Below are 12,183 nucleotides of genomic sequence, written 5' to 3'. Positions count from 1 at the left end.
GGCAATTGACAGGCTTGGTGCCCTTGGCTCAAAAAAATGATTTTTTTGGAATAAAGAGAAACTTGAAAAAGGTTTATTAGTGCCTGAGACACATTCTGGCTACATCACTACTGTAGTTCCCAAGTATGCAGTCCCTTATAGCAGTAACATCTATGGAAATGCTTTCATTCACCAAATATTTATTATTTGGTTATAAATGTACTCCAAAACCTTAACTAATCAGTATAAACTTCTCAGTTTATTTTAAAAATCACATGCTAGAGCAAGAAACATTTTTATATGAGTTGGCTCAACAAAGAACTGAGATTTTTCCTGCCACTTCACCAAAAACAGAGTCCAGACAAGACTGAGTTACTGTTCAGCCAAAGCTAAGGGCAAGTTTCTACTGGCTTCACTGGAACTGATGTATGCCAAAAGCTATTTTCAACAAGGGCCAACCTTTGTGCTGGGAACTGCACAGGCATATGCATATAATAAAAAATGAGCGTTGGAGGTTAACCTGCTCTTTTATAGCCTCCCCCACATCATTCAACTGTGCTCCAGCTACCAAGCACAGGTAGGACAAGCCTAAACTTAAGCAACAAGTGGGATCAAGACTAGACAAGGATCATCTATGTTATAATCAAATCCTGCCTCCATATTATGTAAATAACTTTATCATGATCAGAGCATTTATCAGAGAGTAGGAATAATAATAATAATGTGTTCTAGGGTTGGAGTGAATGCTAAACAGGTTTTCCAACAGCCAGCATGTTGTTCATGTACATCCAGAAATTGAGATGTGTATTGACTTTGCTGTAGTTGCACGTTTATGCTGTTTTTGGAATGCGCACTCTTTGGGTTCTTAGAACAGAAAGCCAAAACATAACTAGCAGTTTATACTCCCTGATCATGGTCCTCAGACTGCTGAGCACCCCTTAAGGTAAGATACAACGTTATCTTGTCTATGCATTTTTTCCTCTTAAAATCAGCATCCAATCTTGTTCTATGTCAGCAGTCAGCCTGTCTGCCCATTCTTCTGATAATGTGCCTTCAAGCAACCAGCACGGAGCCTCGTTTCTGAGGGATGCTGCAGCTCACACAGCACACTGCAACCACCTCCACCTTTCTGCTCTTCCTCGGGAGCTGCACAGGGCAACTCCTTCACCGGGCAGCCAGGAGCTGCCCCATCTAATATGCAGCGTCTCCATGCACTTTGGCTGAACGCGCAGATACAATGAAAAGCACTGTAAAAATGTTACAGTGGGAATTTTTTCCAGGATTATTGTGTCTGACACTTTCTTACTCAGATTACAAGGAAAAAATGAGAGGCTGTGCTTTAACCGCCAATCCTAAAACCTAATCCTGGAATTAGGGCTTCATCCCCCTTTTTTCCAAGCAAGCAATAAGCAGTCTCTTTATCCCTGGTGGACAATGCCATGCTTCAAAAGCATGCTTTTTCACTGAGTTTTCCCAAGAGGGTAACAAGGTATTCCTCTGAATAGGAGGTCCTCTCCCTCATCCAAAAAATACTTCAGTTTGAAAATTGTAATCTATTATGATTCAGAATAAATTCCTAAGATTACTTGTACAAAATTACCAGACAACTTTTCTGCTTTCTACTCTTCTGTTTTGTTTAAACAAGAACTAAGCTGTACAGATTTGAAAACATTTCACCAGCGTGAGAAGCAGCAAAGGAGCCCAGATACAAAACCTGGGTATATGAGATGTGTATTTTCTAAGAAAAATGAGGTGAGCAAAAGAAAGGTGCAAAACATGACTGGCGCTGTTTGCAGAACCATAGAATCACAGAATCATTAGGTTGGAAAAGACCTCCATGATCACCTAGTCCAACCATCCACCTACCACCACTAAAGCATGTTTGTTAGTACAACATCTAGATGTCTCTTGAACACCTCCAGGGATAGTGATTCCACCACCTCCCTAGGCAGCCTGTTCCAGTGCACCACCACTCTTCTGAAGGAGAATTTTTTCCTCATATCCAACATGAACCTCCCTTGGTGCAACTTCAGGTCATTCCCTCTTGGCCTTTTGCTAGTTACCTGAAGAGAAGAAACCAACTCCTACCTATTAAATCCTAAGCCCTGGAAATATACTTCTGTAAACATGGCAAGTGAATAAAAACACCTTTCCATTACACAACCAATCAAGCAACAACAACAAAAAACCCGTCACCTTTGCCATTCTTTTTTTACTAGTCATTAAATAATAATAATAATAAAATGATAAAGAAAAGCAGAATACCCTGAAAGATAAAACCATGATGTAGTTATAAAGATAAGAGATAAAAATGACACATAAATAAGAAGTACACATACACATCTAGGCATCACTAGTGAGTGAGTGCTGGTGGCCACTATGGGTTCCCACTCCTTATTCTTCCAACTGCCCGGGACAGTCCTGGACTTCCTCACTTACTCCACATTACCACAAGAACACATTACTCTATGAGCATGAAGGATTTTACTCAAAATCACAACAATGATTTAAAGGGCCACCAGAATGTCAAGTAATGCAGCAGTCTGCCTTACACACTACAGTTCATGCCTGTGCAAACTGTGCAGAGACAAACCCAAGACCTTCCGTTTATGCACACTGCAAGCTGTGAATGATGCCACTTGGGAGAAATGATGCTGGGTATCAGCTGAATAAAGCAAAGGGAGATGAGGAAAAGGGAGAGACCCTAAACTACAGTGTTAGGAAAGTTCTGGCAGAAAAGGAGGACACTGTGGCAAAGGCCAGGCTATGTAACGTGGAAGCTGGATGTGCTGGTGTTGAATGCTGTGTGCTGGCACATGGGATGGAGTTTTCCAGCATGTATGTACGGCGTGTGCACGCTTCCAGAATTAAGGAATGAGGCAAGGCTTCAAGGAGATACTCCTGACACCTCCCTGTGCCTACATGCAGCTTCCTTAGCCTCATCTCTGGGAGATTTGATGATGTGAATATTGCACAAGATTCAAAAGGAAACTTTGAGAACAGCAACCTCATACAGACTCATACAGGCTCTAGTTTTTGAGAGTAATGCATAGATCTCATTGAGAATTTCTTCTTTTTGTCAGAAAGCAGCACATAGTGCTTCAGAAAAGGTGCTACAAAAATAGCTGCTGGTGTAGCAGTTGGGGCTCGCAAACACAACATCAAATTGCAGCCTCAAACATGACCTTGAATGTGGGAGACCGCTACTGAGTACTCCCGCTCAACTTTGTTCCCAAGCCACAATACAGAATGAAAACAAGGACTGTAACCTTGAAATTTTTCATAACACACAGTTTTTGTTTCTTGTCCAATTCTACTTGCCGCCTCTCCTTTCCATGAAACTTCCTGCTTTTATAGGAGATGGTTAAATTTTGTTGATGCAACCCGTGCCTGCAAACAATGAGTCAAAGACTATTTAGTTTCCGAAGCCAATCTCTTCTGTTTCTGGCAAGTAAAAACACACAGGACTATTTACTCTGATTATACCATTAGAAGGGACTTGTTTCCAACAGCCATTAGCTTTTATGGCACACGTGTGATAGCCCTGTTTGCACAGTTTTGCACCAGTAAAAATATAGAGCATATGGAAGCAGAAGATTTAATTTTTTTTTTTTTAATTAAATCCTTTGATTTAAAGGGAACTTCAGAATGCATGGAGCTGTGCTAATTCCCCTGTTTTCAAGGACAGAACATGGACATGGGAATCATTATAGTCTCGTCATTTCCAGATGCTAGGATCTCCCTAGGAGTTGGCCAGCTTGGACACAGCCATGCTGCTCTCACAAAGCCTGGAATTGCTGCTGCTGGACCTCAGGGCTGATTGCACAGCTTCTGTGTTAGCAAGCATGACTGGCAAGTAGCACATCAGCAACATAGAATAGCTCAGAGCTATTTCTTCACAAGGCGTATCACCACAGTCTGATTCACTGGTTCTTAGTCCACAGCAATTCAAATAACTCACTCTACTGACTTGTTATGTGTATATATTATGGACTGGGACAAGTTTATTTCATACTGCAGACTGTAATCCTCAAAGCTGAATATCTACAGGAACAGGACCCTCAATGCTGAGAACAAAATGATAACCAAATTATGCTTTATAGAAGTTTATCCTAAAACAAAACAAAAGCCTCAATTCAAAATGTGCTTGCATATAAACTCAAATAACTGTGTGTATTAGTATAAAAAGAAGACAAGCCAAGGTTAAAGCACTGAGCATGAATTACACAGATTACACTCACAGTTAGAAAAACTCAAGAATATGAAATTAAAGACTAGTATCAAAGAGGGTAACCACCTCTCTTGTGGTCTCGTAGTGCAGGATGCCCATCTTCTGGAGGATTCCAACTTCTGGAGGAAGATATATTCAGCAGGGGTATTTAAAAATGTTATTGCCTTCTGGAATACAATGTGTTAGCTCTTTGTTATTTCACTAATTTTCTTTTCAATAGTTTTGAGTCTTCAAATGTAGTCATTGGACATGAGAACAATGGAATGTAGTAAAAACTTTCTGGGATTTTCTTTTAAATTATTTTTTTGTTACTTCTATTCTCTTTAAATGCAGAAACCGTTGTCTTATTTCAAATAACTGTGATAACACAGCACAAGACACTCAAGATACAGTTTGATGATAAACAGCTGAAGTATGAGTCCTTCAAAGACAAGTTAAACTGCAGTGCTTTTCCAAATATAAACACAAAAACCGGAGGAAGACAAAAATCTTTTAAATGAATAACGAGAAACTAACTTTCTGAAACAGGAGACACACATGTTGTTCACAAACACTAAAAAAAAGAAAAGGAAAAAAAAAAAAAAGAAGAAAAAAAAGAAAATAGCATAGCATACCTGTCTAGGAACAAGCAGTGGCCAATCTCCATTTTAGGCTTACATAATAAGCCTGTTAGGTTTTTATAATTTGTGGGTAAAGACTACATAAAATATGACTTCAGGCTGTAAAATGTGCAGACTTGCATACTAACTCTAACTACTGGTGCACATACACTGTTTGATTGCAAGCTTCTGCTTGTGGTTCTGCAAGTAAGTACTCACATCTGTGAATGCCTTGCAGGTGCAGTTTAAATGCTCTGTAAGGGACAGCCTTCAACCATGCAGCTTTGTGATTTCAAACAGGTAGTTATTTATTTCATGCTCTGAACTCACACCACAACAGTTTTGACAGCAAAATGCAATTCAAAGTTTTGCTTAGATTGGAAGAGCTTGCTTGCTTATGTCATTAGTTTTATTTAGATCATTTTACACCATTCATGCCAGAATGAAAGTTGTCTCAAGTTTTTTATTTCCTGGGAGTCCTGTTTGTACAAGGAGACAGGAATCTTACTGCATTTAATTTCCAGATGTCCAGCAAGAACCTCCCATCTCAAAGAAACAAGTTGTCTTCAGCACAGAACTAACCTGTCACCCTGCGGAGATGAAGTAGACATAAATCATATTCTTAATTACAGCACAGCAAGAGGAATTCACTATGCCTCACTCGCTTCAACACCGAGAAGGAAGGGAATTTGTTTTGGAGAGAGGAGTCACTGGTTTAATCAGATTTGGATGACTTTTGAGATGCCACCATACATCATGCAGTTCTATTCATAACACAGCTACAACAACAGCAAAATACCAAAAATACTGAAGTTCTTAAGATTGGAACTCAATAACATAGGGCTGCTAACAACTTCCAAGTCACTGGGCAGAGAAGAGCCCTTAGGAAAAATAAAAATCCAGCACCCAGGAGCATTATTCCACCTGCCTGAAGCTACAGAATTTTCCTCTTCCAATAATTACAGTTCAAATCCATATAAATACTTCAGACTCATTACTGTCATCACAGTTAATAGCAGGCTGAAATTACTGCAGGCATATGACAGTGAAGTCATGGAAAGCATATGAAGAAAAAGAGTCAATTATAGACTTTGCAAACTTCTGAGTTTAGGAAAACAGACTCAGTGAGAAGTTACCTTTTTAGCAGCTTTCTAATGTTGTAAATTCATATCATCTTGAAACACATTTTGCTAAAGGGGTTATTCTTGTTTTGCCACCAGAACAAGAGGGAATCCTGAATGGCTGGCAAGAGGCTGACTCCTCTTCTTGAAGGAAGGTTCCGTTACAGCAAACAGAATTCATTAGAGCCCTATTTCCTTCCCCAAAACTAAATAGCCTAAGTCCATTTATATAAGCCACACTACATATAAATATATATTATTCCTTAATGAAGTTCAAGTGACTAGAGAAGAATAACAGACCATCTCCTATTTTGTTCATGAAAAGTTATGCCTATTTAAGCAGATCAAAAAGAAGTATTACATCTTTTCCACCGGTTAGACAGTGTATTAACAGAAAGGAACTATCTTCATACCAAAATGTCTCTACTACCAGCTACAGAGGAAGTAGAGTTCACATATATAATTCCTGAAAACATAACAATTTCAGTGTCATTAATATATTTTAAGAACACCGAGCACACTGAAAACAAAGGCATTGTTTGTTCTTCCTGATAGAGCTCATTAAATCAATGAGATACACCTATCCTGATAGCTAAAAAAACTTGTTTTTGCTATAGGATTTTTAGATGCATATTGGTCATTAAAAAAAGAGCAGCTCATGTATACAGCAAATACTTTATTTGTTCAACAAAGTTAGTGTTTCTTACTGTGGATCTGTTGCAAAGATATGAAATCTCTAGCTTCTACTAAGAACTCAATGTAATTTATGCAATTTTTAAATATGGTATCTTATAACTTCTATTGTAGATCAGCAATACTAATTATCCCAACTCCAAGACCCAATTAATATGTACATCTCATTGCTTTTTGTTTTTTGTTTTTCTGTTTTCTTTCCCAGTTCTGAAGTTGTCTTAGCTTGGTAACTCTGCTGGTCTACACTAACACCTAGAATTGATGTGGTTTTGACGTCAGGAGTCATTCACATGAAAAGTTCCTTGATGTCTTATTTTATGACTAAGTTCTTTCCAGGAACTTGAAAAATACTACCTGCAGTGAGTGAAGCATATGGTGAAGCACTACGTTTTTATGTCCTGTTTATGTATGTCAAACATCTAAACAGATGAGGGTTTATTTGATGGAGATTTCCTTAGGTTTTCATAAAGCTCACATTCTAACATTCTACTGATGCTCTGAAGAGATAAATCAAACTCAAATTGTACATTAATGGAAAATCAAATTTATTCATCCAGGCCTCTTGATTAATGAAGTGAAATTCCTACCTGCTCTGGTGTTATTGCAGCTCCAGCCCTTGAAAGCTCATGGACAAAAGAAGCTACTGCCTCTTCAAATTGTTATGAACAGCATTCCTGCTGCATGCAATCTTTAAGCTACCTTCCCTACTTCCTTCAGTGATAATGTGTCCATAATGACATAATAACCCAACCTTCCTGGTGCACCAAGAGTATACTTATTGCTCCTCTAGTAAACTTAGTAAACTGTCCATCTCCTTTCTTTTCCCACTATCACACCATCTCAAGCATGTGAAGCACAGAAACACTGTAAATGCTATACGTGCAACCATCATTTCATTCAACTTGCAAAAAAAAAAAAAAACAAACATAAAATAACTACTGCATAAAAAAAAAACAAAGAAATATATGAAATTGCAACAAGTGGTGAGAACTGTGCAAACTACAAAGTACATTTATGCATACCGTTGGCATAATATGCCTCTTAGGCAACATGCAGGTAAGTAAACCTCCTCCTCGCTATTCATCAGAAGCGCAATCTACTGCCAAAAATGATCTTATAACCTTAGGGAGCAGATCACCCACACAGGCTCAGGAAATTTAAAATGGGTTTTCTCTTCTCCTTGGATTGCTTTAAGACTTAGGAAAAACAGAACTGTCTCAATGCTGAGTACCCCATACAATACAGCTTTCACTGAGCCCCTAAATAGAAAAGGGCACAGAAGAGAAATCAACAGACAGACACATGGTTAAAGCTACCAAGACATATAATTTATTTCAGATTTTTTGTTTGTTTGTTTGTTTGTTTGGGGGGGTGGAGGTGGAGGACATTTCCTGACCACCTCCTCAGAAACAGTTCTTTCATGTGTGGTTTGAATGGCTTTTTCTACTTCATTGAGAAGTGATACAGTAATGATTTATGAAACTTTATGACTAGAAGGAACACACACGAGAATCTGATGTGTCAAGGCTGGCAAACTACCAAAGAACCAGATGAGAGAACAGTAATGGATTATGTTTGGCATCAGAAGTCATGCTATTTGGATAAATCAATTAACAGTTGTCCCTGCTATCATCACAGATCTTCTGCTTTCCCCAAAACCCCAGATGGTCTTTCCAAAAGATACTACAAGGAAGACTGAAAATGGCAACTTTCAAAATGTCATGAGATTCATCAATCATGACTGCGCAAAAGAATTGTCATGTGACTGTTTCTCAGTTCTTTAATTGAGGACAAAGATTGCCATGCCATCCAATCTCTGGGCGCACATCACATGTAAGCACCGCTTACGTGAGTTTCACGGAGGAATGACTAACCCAGATAGTTTTGAAAGCATCAAGCATCTTAGTATTCAAGTTTTAATGTATGTAAAAACTGCTTTTTTTTTGAGAGAATGCTGGGATTTTAGCCAAAGTCCTCTGTTAACCTGGACTAATCAGTCATTCTACAGCATTTTAGCCCTATGCACTCTATACGGTAATATAGCAGATGCAAGACTTGCATGAGGTTAGCTTCTGAAAGAGCCAAGTGAGCAGACTCTGTCTGCACGTAAGTGGAGTAGTTATACAACCAATTAACACAATGCACACACATGCTCTCGCTGTAGAATTCAGCTTCTATTCACTTTGCTGATTTAGTTCTTTAGGAGTTCGTCGGTTTTTAGTGTCCTCTAATAAATATGAGATCTGTGTAAATCACTACAACACAAATTTAATTTTGAATTAGTTCCATTCTTATGTCAGGTACTTGTTTTAGTTGGCTTAGTGAACTGTAAATTCCCTTCGGTAAGACTTAGCGAACAAGGGACCCTTTGTGGAAGGGAACAACACTAACCTTTTATCTGAGCTTACAGAACCTTTAATTTGGGACTTGCAATTTATAGCGTTGGGAGATTTCCTTCTGCACTCCTCTTAGCAGCAAACTGGGGGCCACGCTCCGTCTCTACTTACACCCAAGCAGTAACTTACATCTCAAACTGTACTTCGCAGAACAAATACTTCAGGTAGCACAAAACTGTACATTTTTCAATTAGAAGAGCAAGAAATGCTTCAACAAGAAAGAATACGTTTCAGTCCCATGAATGTCTCATATTCATTCCAGTTCCTTTTAGAACTGGAGATTCGGTGCAAGAAATTCTGCCAAATGTGCACATAAATAATCTGAACTCTCTGATGGCACGGGAACAGTGTGATGCTCTTCTCCATGCCCAGTGCTGTCAAGGCAGAAGCATGGAGTAGTGGCTGCTTCAACGAAGCTGCGCTGCCAAATAGCTGTACATGGAGCTGCTGCCCAGCGCTTCGCTAACAGCAGCCTGCAGAAGTTCAAGGAATTCAGGTGGTGCTGCGCTGGTGCAGAGAGCTAACGCAGCCAAAAGTAAAATGGACAAGGCAATAAATTAAATAATAACAATACGCCTCCAAACCTCTACCATTTACGTGTTCACTTGAGGAAAAACAAAAAGCTCTTCTTGGTTAGACTATAAAGTGATTAAGCATGAAAGGAAGAATTCAGCGCGACTTTCAGCTTTCACGAATTAGCAGAAGTTTCAAATACAGAGGAAGAGAGCAAGATCTATCAGAGCTGCAGGCTGCCGGACCTGGTAGCTGTTGTCACAATAAACAAGTAACCCACAACTTACCACCCATGTGCATTTCCACTGTCAAGCATAACAAAGGAAACAAGCATCTTGTGGAGCAAAAGCCCCACGCACAGTCTTCACCTATGTCATGCTGTTCTCATGCCTTATTTGCATTGTTGTGCACCCAGGAGCAAGCACACCACTGCTCTAAGGCACAGAGCTCTCCTCTCCATAAAGTTTCAATTAGACTTTAAACTCAATTACACTGCACAGAAAAGAATCTGGAATGCTGGATGAAGCTGTCATGTTTCATAAGATATTTAATAATATTATATTTTATTTTTCCTATTGAAATTTAGTTTGGTTTTGAGCTCAAACTATGAAGCCAAAAGAGCGAAATAAATTATTCTGTGAAACTTAACAAATTATTCCATTGTTTTTAAAAGCACTGGGCAAATCCCACTGAATTAGGCATGAATTTGTCACATATGTAGGGAGGAACTTAAGACTAATGCATTGTTCCCAGTACAAATCTTATTTTGAAAGGTTACAAGTTAGTATTTTAAATTAACTCCAGGCTTAAGCATGGAATATGCATTCACTCCACAAAGGGAAAGGAAAGAAAGGGAAGGTGGTTGTCAACTTGATCTGCCTCTCATTCCCTGTTGGTGGAGCAGGATCCTTGGAGAAACACCGGACTAACCTGAGACCTGCCTGACACAGGAGGTGCATCTGCACAGACTCCTCGGCCTAATCTGACGGCAGAGCTTCGAGAAGCCCTCCTGCAACTCCAAGCGTCCCCCCCACTCTTACCTGAGCCTCCACGGCCCGCAGCACCGCTGGTGCCAGCGGACTGTCAGCGCGCACCGACTGGAGGAAAACAGTATCCCTGAACTGCACGCCCATTTTTCAGCCCGAGCTGTCAGACCGAGCGCTTGGTGTCAGACCACCTACCCGCCCCGGGCCCGCAGCCCCGCCGCCTCCCGGTTGCCCCCAGCCTCCCGGCTCCCCGCAGCCGGGCCGTGCCGGCAACTCCCACAGAGCCGGACGCGAGCTGCGACCGCTCCGATCCCGTCCCCCCACACCCCGCCATAGGTACCCACCGCCCCACCTGCCCGCGGCCGCCCGGCCATCCCCTCCAGGGCCCCACAGCGGCCGTCCCGCTCGGGCAGGGCACGACGAGCAGCTCGGCAACTTACGGCGCTGGCAGAGTCCGGGCACGGCCGCCAGCAGCCGGACCGCCCCGAGGAGGGCCCCGGGGCCGCGCTGGCACTTGGGCACGGAGACGATCCCCGCGGTGAGGCACGCCAGCAGCGGCACCCACATCATGCGGCGCCGCTCCCGTTGCCGCTCCCTCGCCCTCTCCTCGGGGCCGCGGCTCGGCGGCGCGGCGCGCTCAGTCCCGGCCCCCGCGGGGGCGGCGGCGGCGGCGGCGGCGGGGCCGGGGGAGGGGCGGCGGCGGGCCCGGCACAGGTAGGGCGCGGGGAGGCGGCGGGGCGGGCGCGGAGCGCCGCATCTCAGGGGCAGCGCCCGCCGCGCCGCCGTGCTCCGCCGAGGGCGGCTCCCTCCCGGCGGCGGCGGCGGCGGCGGGGCCCCGGGCGTACGCGGAGAGCGGCCGCCTCCATCTGCCTCCAGCCCGGCGCGCAAAGGGCGCCCGGCCGCCCGCTTCGTCCGGCCGCGGGGAGGAGGCACCGGGCACCGCGCGGGGCCGAGCGGCGGGAGCGCGGCCGCCCGCCCCGCACCTCCCTCAAGGAAACGCCCGCCCCCCGCCCGCCCCCGCCGCGCACCCCCCGCCAGGTGGCCGCCGCCCGCCGCCGTCCACAGCCCCGGCCGGAGCCGCCGTCAGCACCCGCCGCGGGGCGGGGGAGCAGCGGGCGCAGTGCCGCTCTGCCGCAGCCCGGGGCGCCGTCGGTGCGCGTCGGGCGCGCGGGTCCCCCCGTTGCTAGGAGACGGCAGCGGGGCAGGTTCGGAGTGGGGGCGGGCGGAGGCGGGGCGCTGAAGTGACTGCGCCCGCGCCGCTTTGTTCGGCCGCGGCTCAGTCGTTCGTAGCCGCCCCGCCGACGCGGGGAGGCGGGCGCAGGCCGGGAGCGGGGAGCGGGGTGCGGCGAGCTGTGAGCTGTGCTCCCGCCGGAGCGCGCCGGCAGCGGGCAACTCTTACCCACGCCTCGGGAACGGCCACTCGGCCTCTCCTTGGTCGCTCCTCTCGTCCTCCCCGAGTTCTGCTCGGAGTTTCCGCCCCATGGGGCGAAGTGGGAGTAACGCAAAGGTTAAGCGGCGGGGAAAGTACCTCGCCGTGTGCGGGTCAGGAAAGCCCCGCCGGGCCTAGGTGCGAGCGGCCCGCCCGGCCCAGGCACCTCGCGGCCATTCGCCCCATCAGCAGCGACATCGCGTTCCTCTCGGGGCTTCGCTGCCGGGACTGAGGGC

At 44.4% G+C, this 12,183-nt stretch overlaps 1 protein-coding gene across 7 annotated transcripts in view; it reads right to left on the bottom strand.

Annotated features, from left to right (window-relative positions):
* Window positions 1–11,125, bottom strand: part of ITGB8 (integrin subunit beta 8) — a 52,937-nt gene extending 41,812 nt beyond the window's left edge. For 3 of the 7 annotated variants that reach the window (XR_001465128.4, XM_003640686.6, XM_015281861.4), the window contains exon 1: window positions 10,959–11,125. Coding sequence is in view for 4 of the 7 variants with exons in the window: in XM_003640686.6 (XP_003640734.4) it covers window positions 10,959–11,088 (130 nt within the window). In the remaining 3 variants the exon portion in view is untranslated. Of the gene's footprint in view, window positions 1–4,276; window positions 7,884–10,572 lie in introns of those variants that run through there. The other 4 variants (XM_046933080.1, XM_040695440.2, XM_046933087.1 and 1 more) reach the window with 4 other exon arrangements.
* Window positions 11,126–12,183: the final 1,058 nt, after the last annotated feature.

Source organism: Gallus gallus, chromosome 2 (assembly GCF_016699485.2).
Source record: "Gallus gallus isolate bGalGal1 chromosome 2, bGalGal1.mat.broiler.GRCg7b, whole genome shotgun sequence".
NCBI lineage: Eukaryota > Metazoa > Chordata > Aves > Galliformes > Phasianidae > Gallus > Gallus gallus.
Note: the sequence above shows the minus strand (reverse complement) of the source record. Positions and strands in the feature narration are given on the sequence as shown.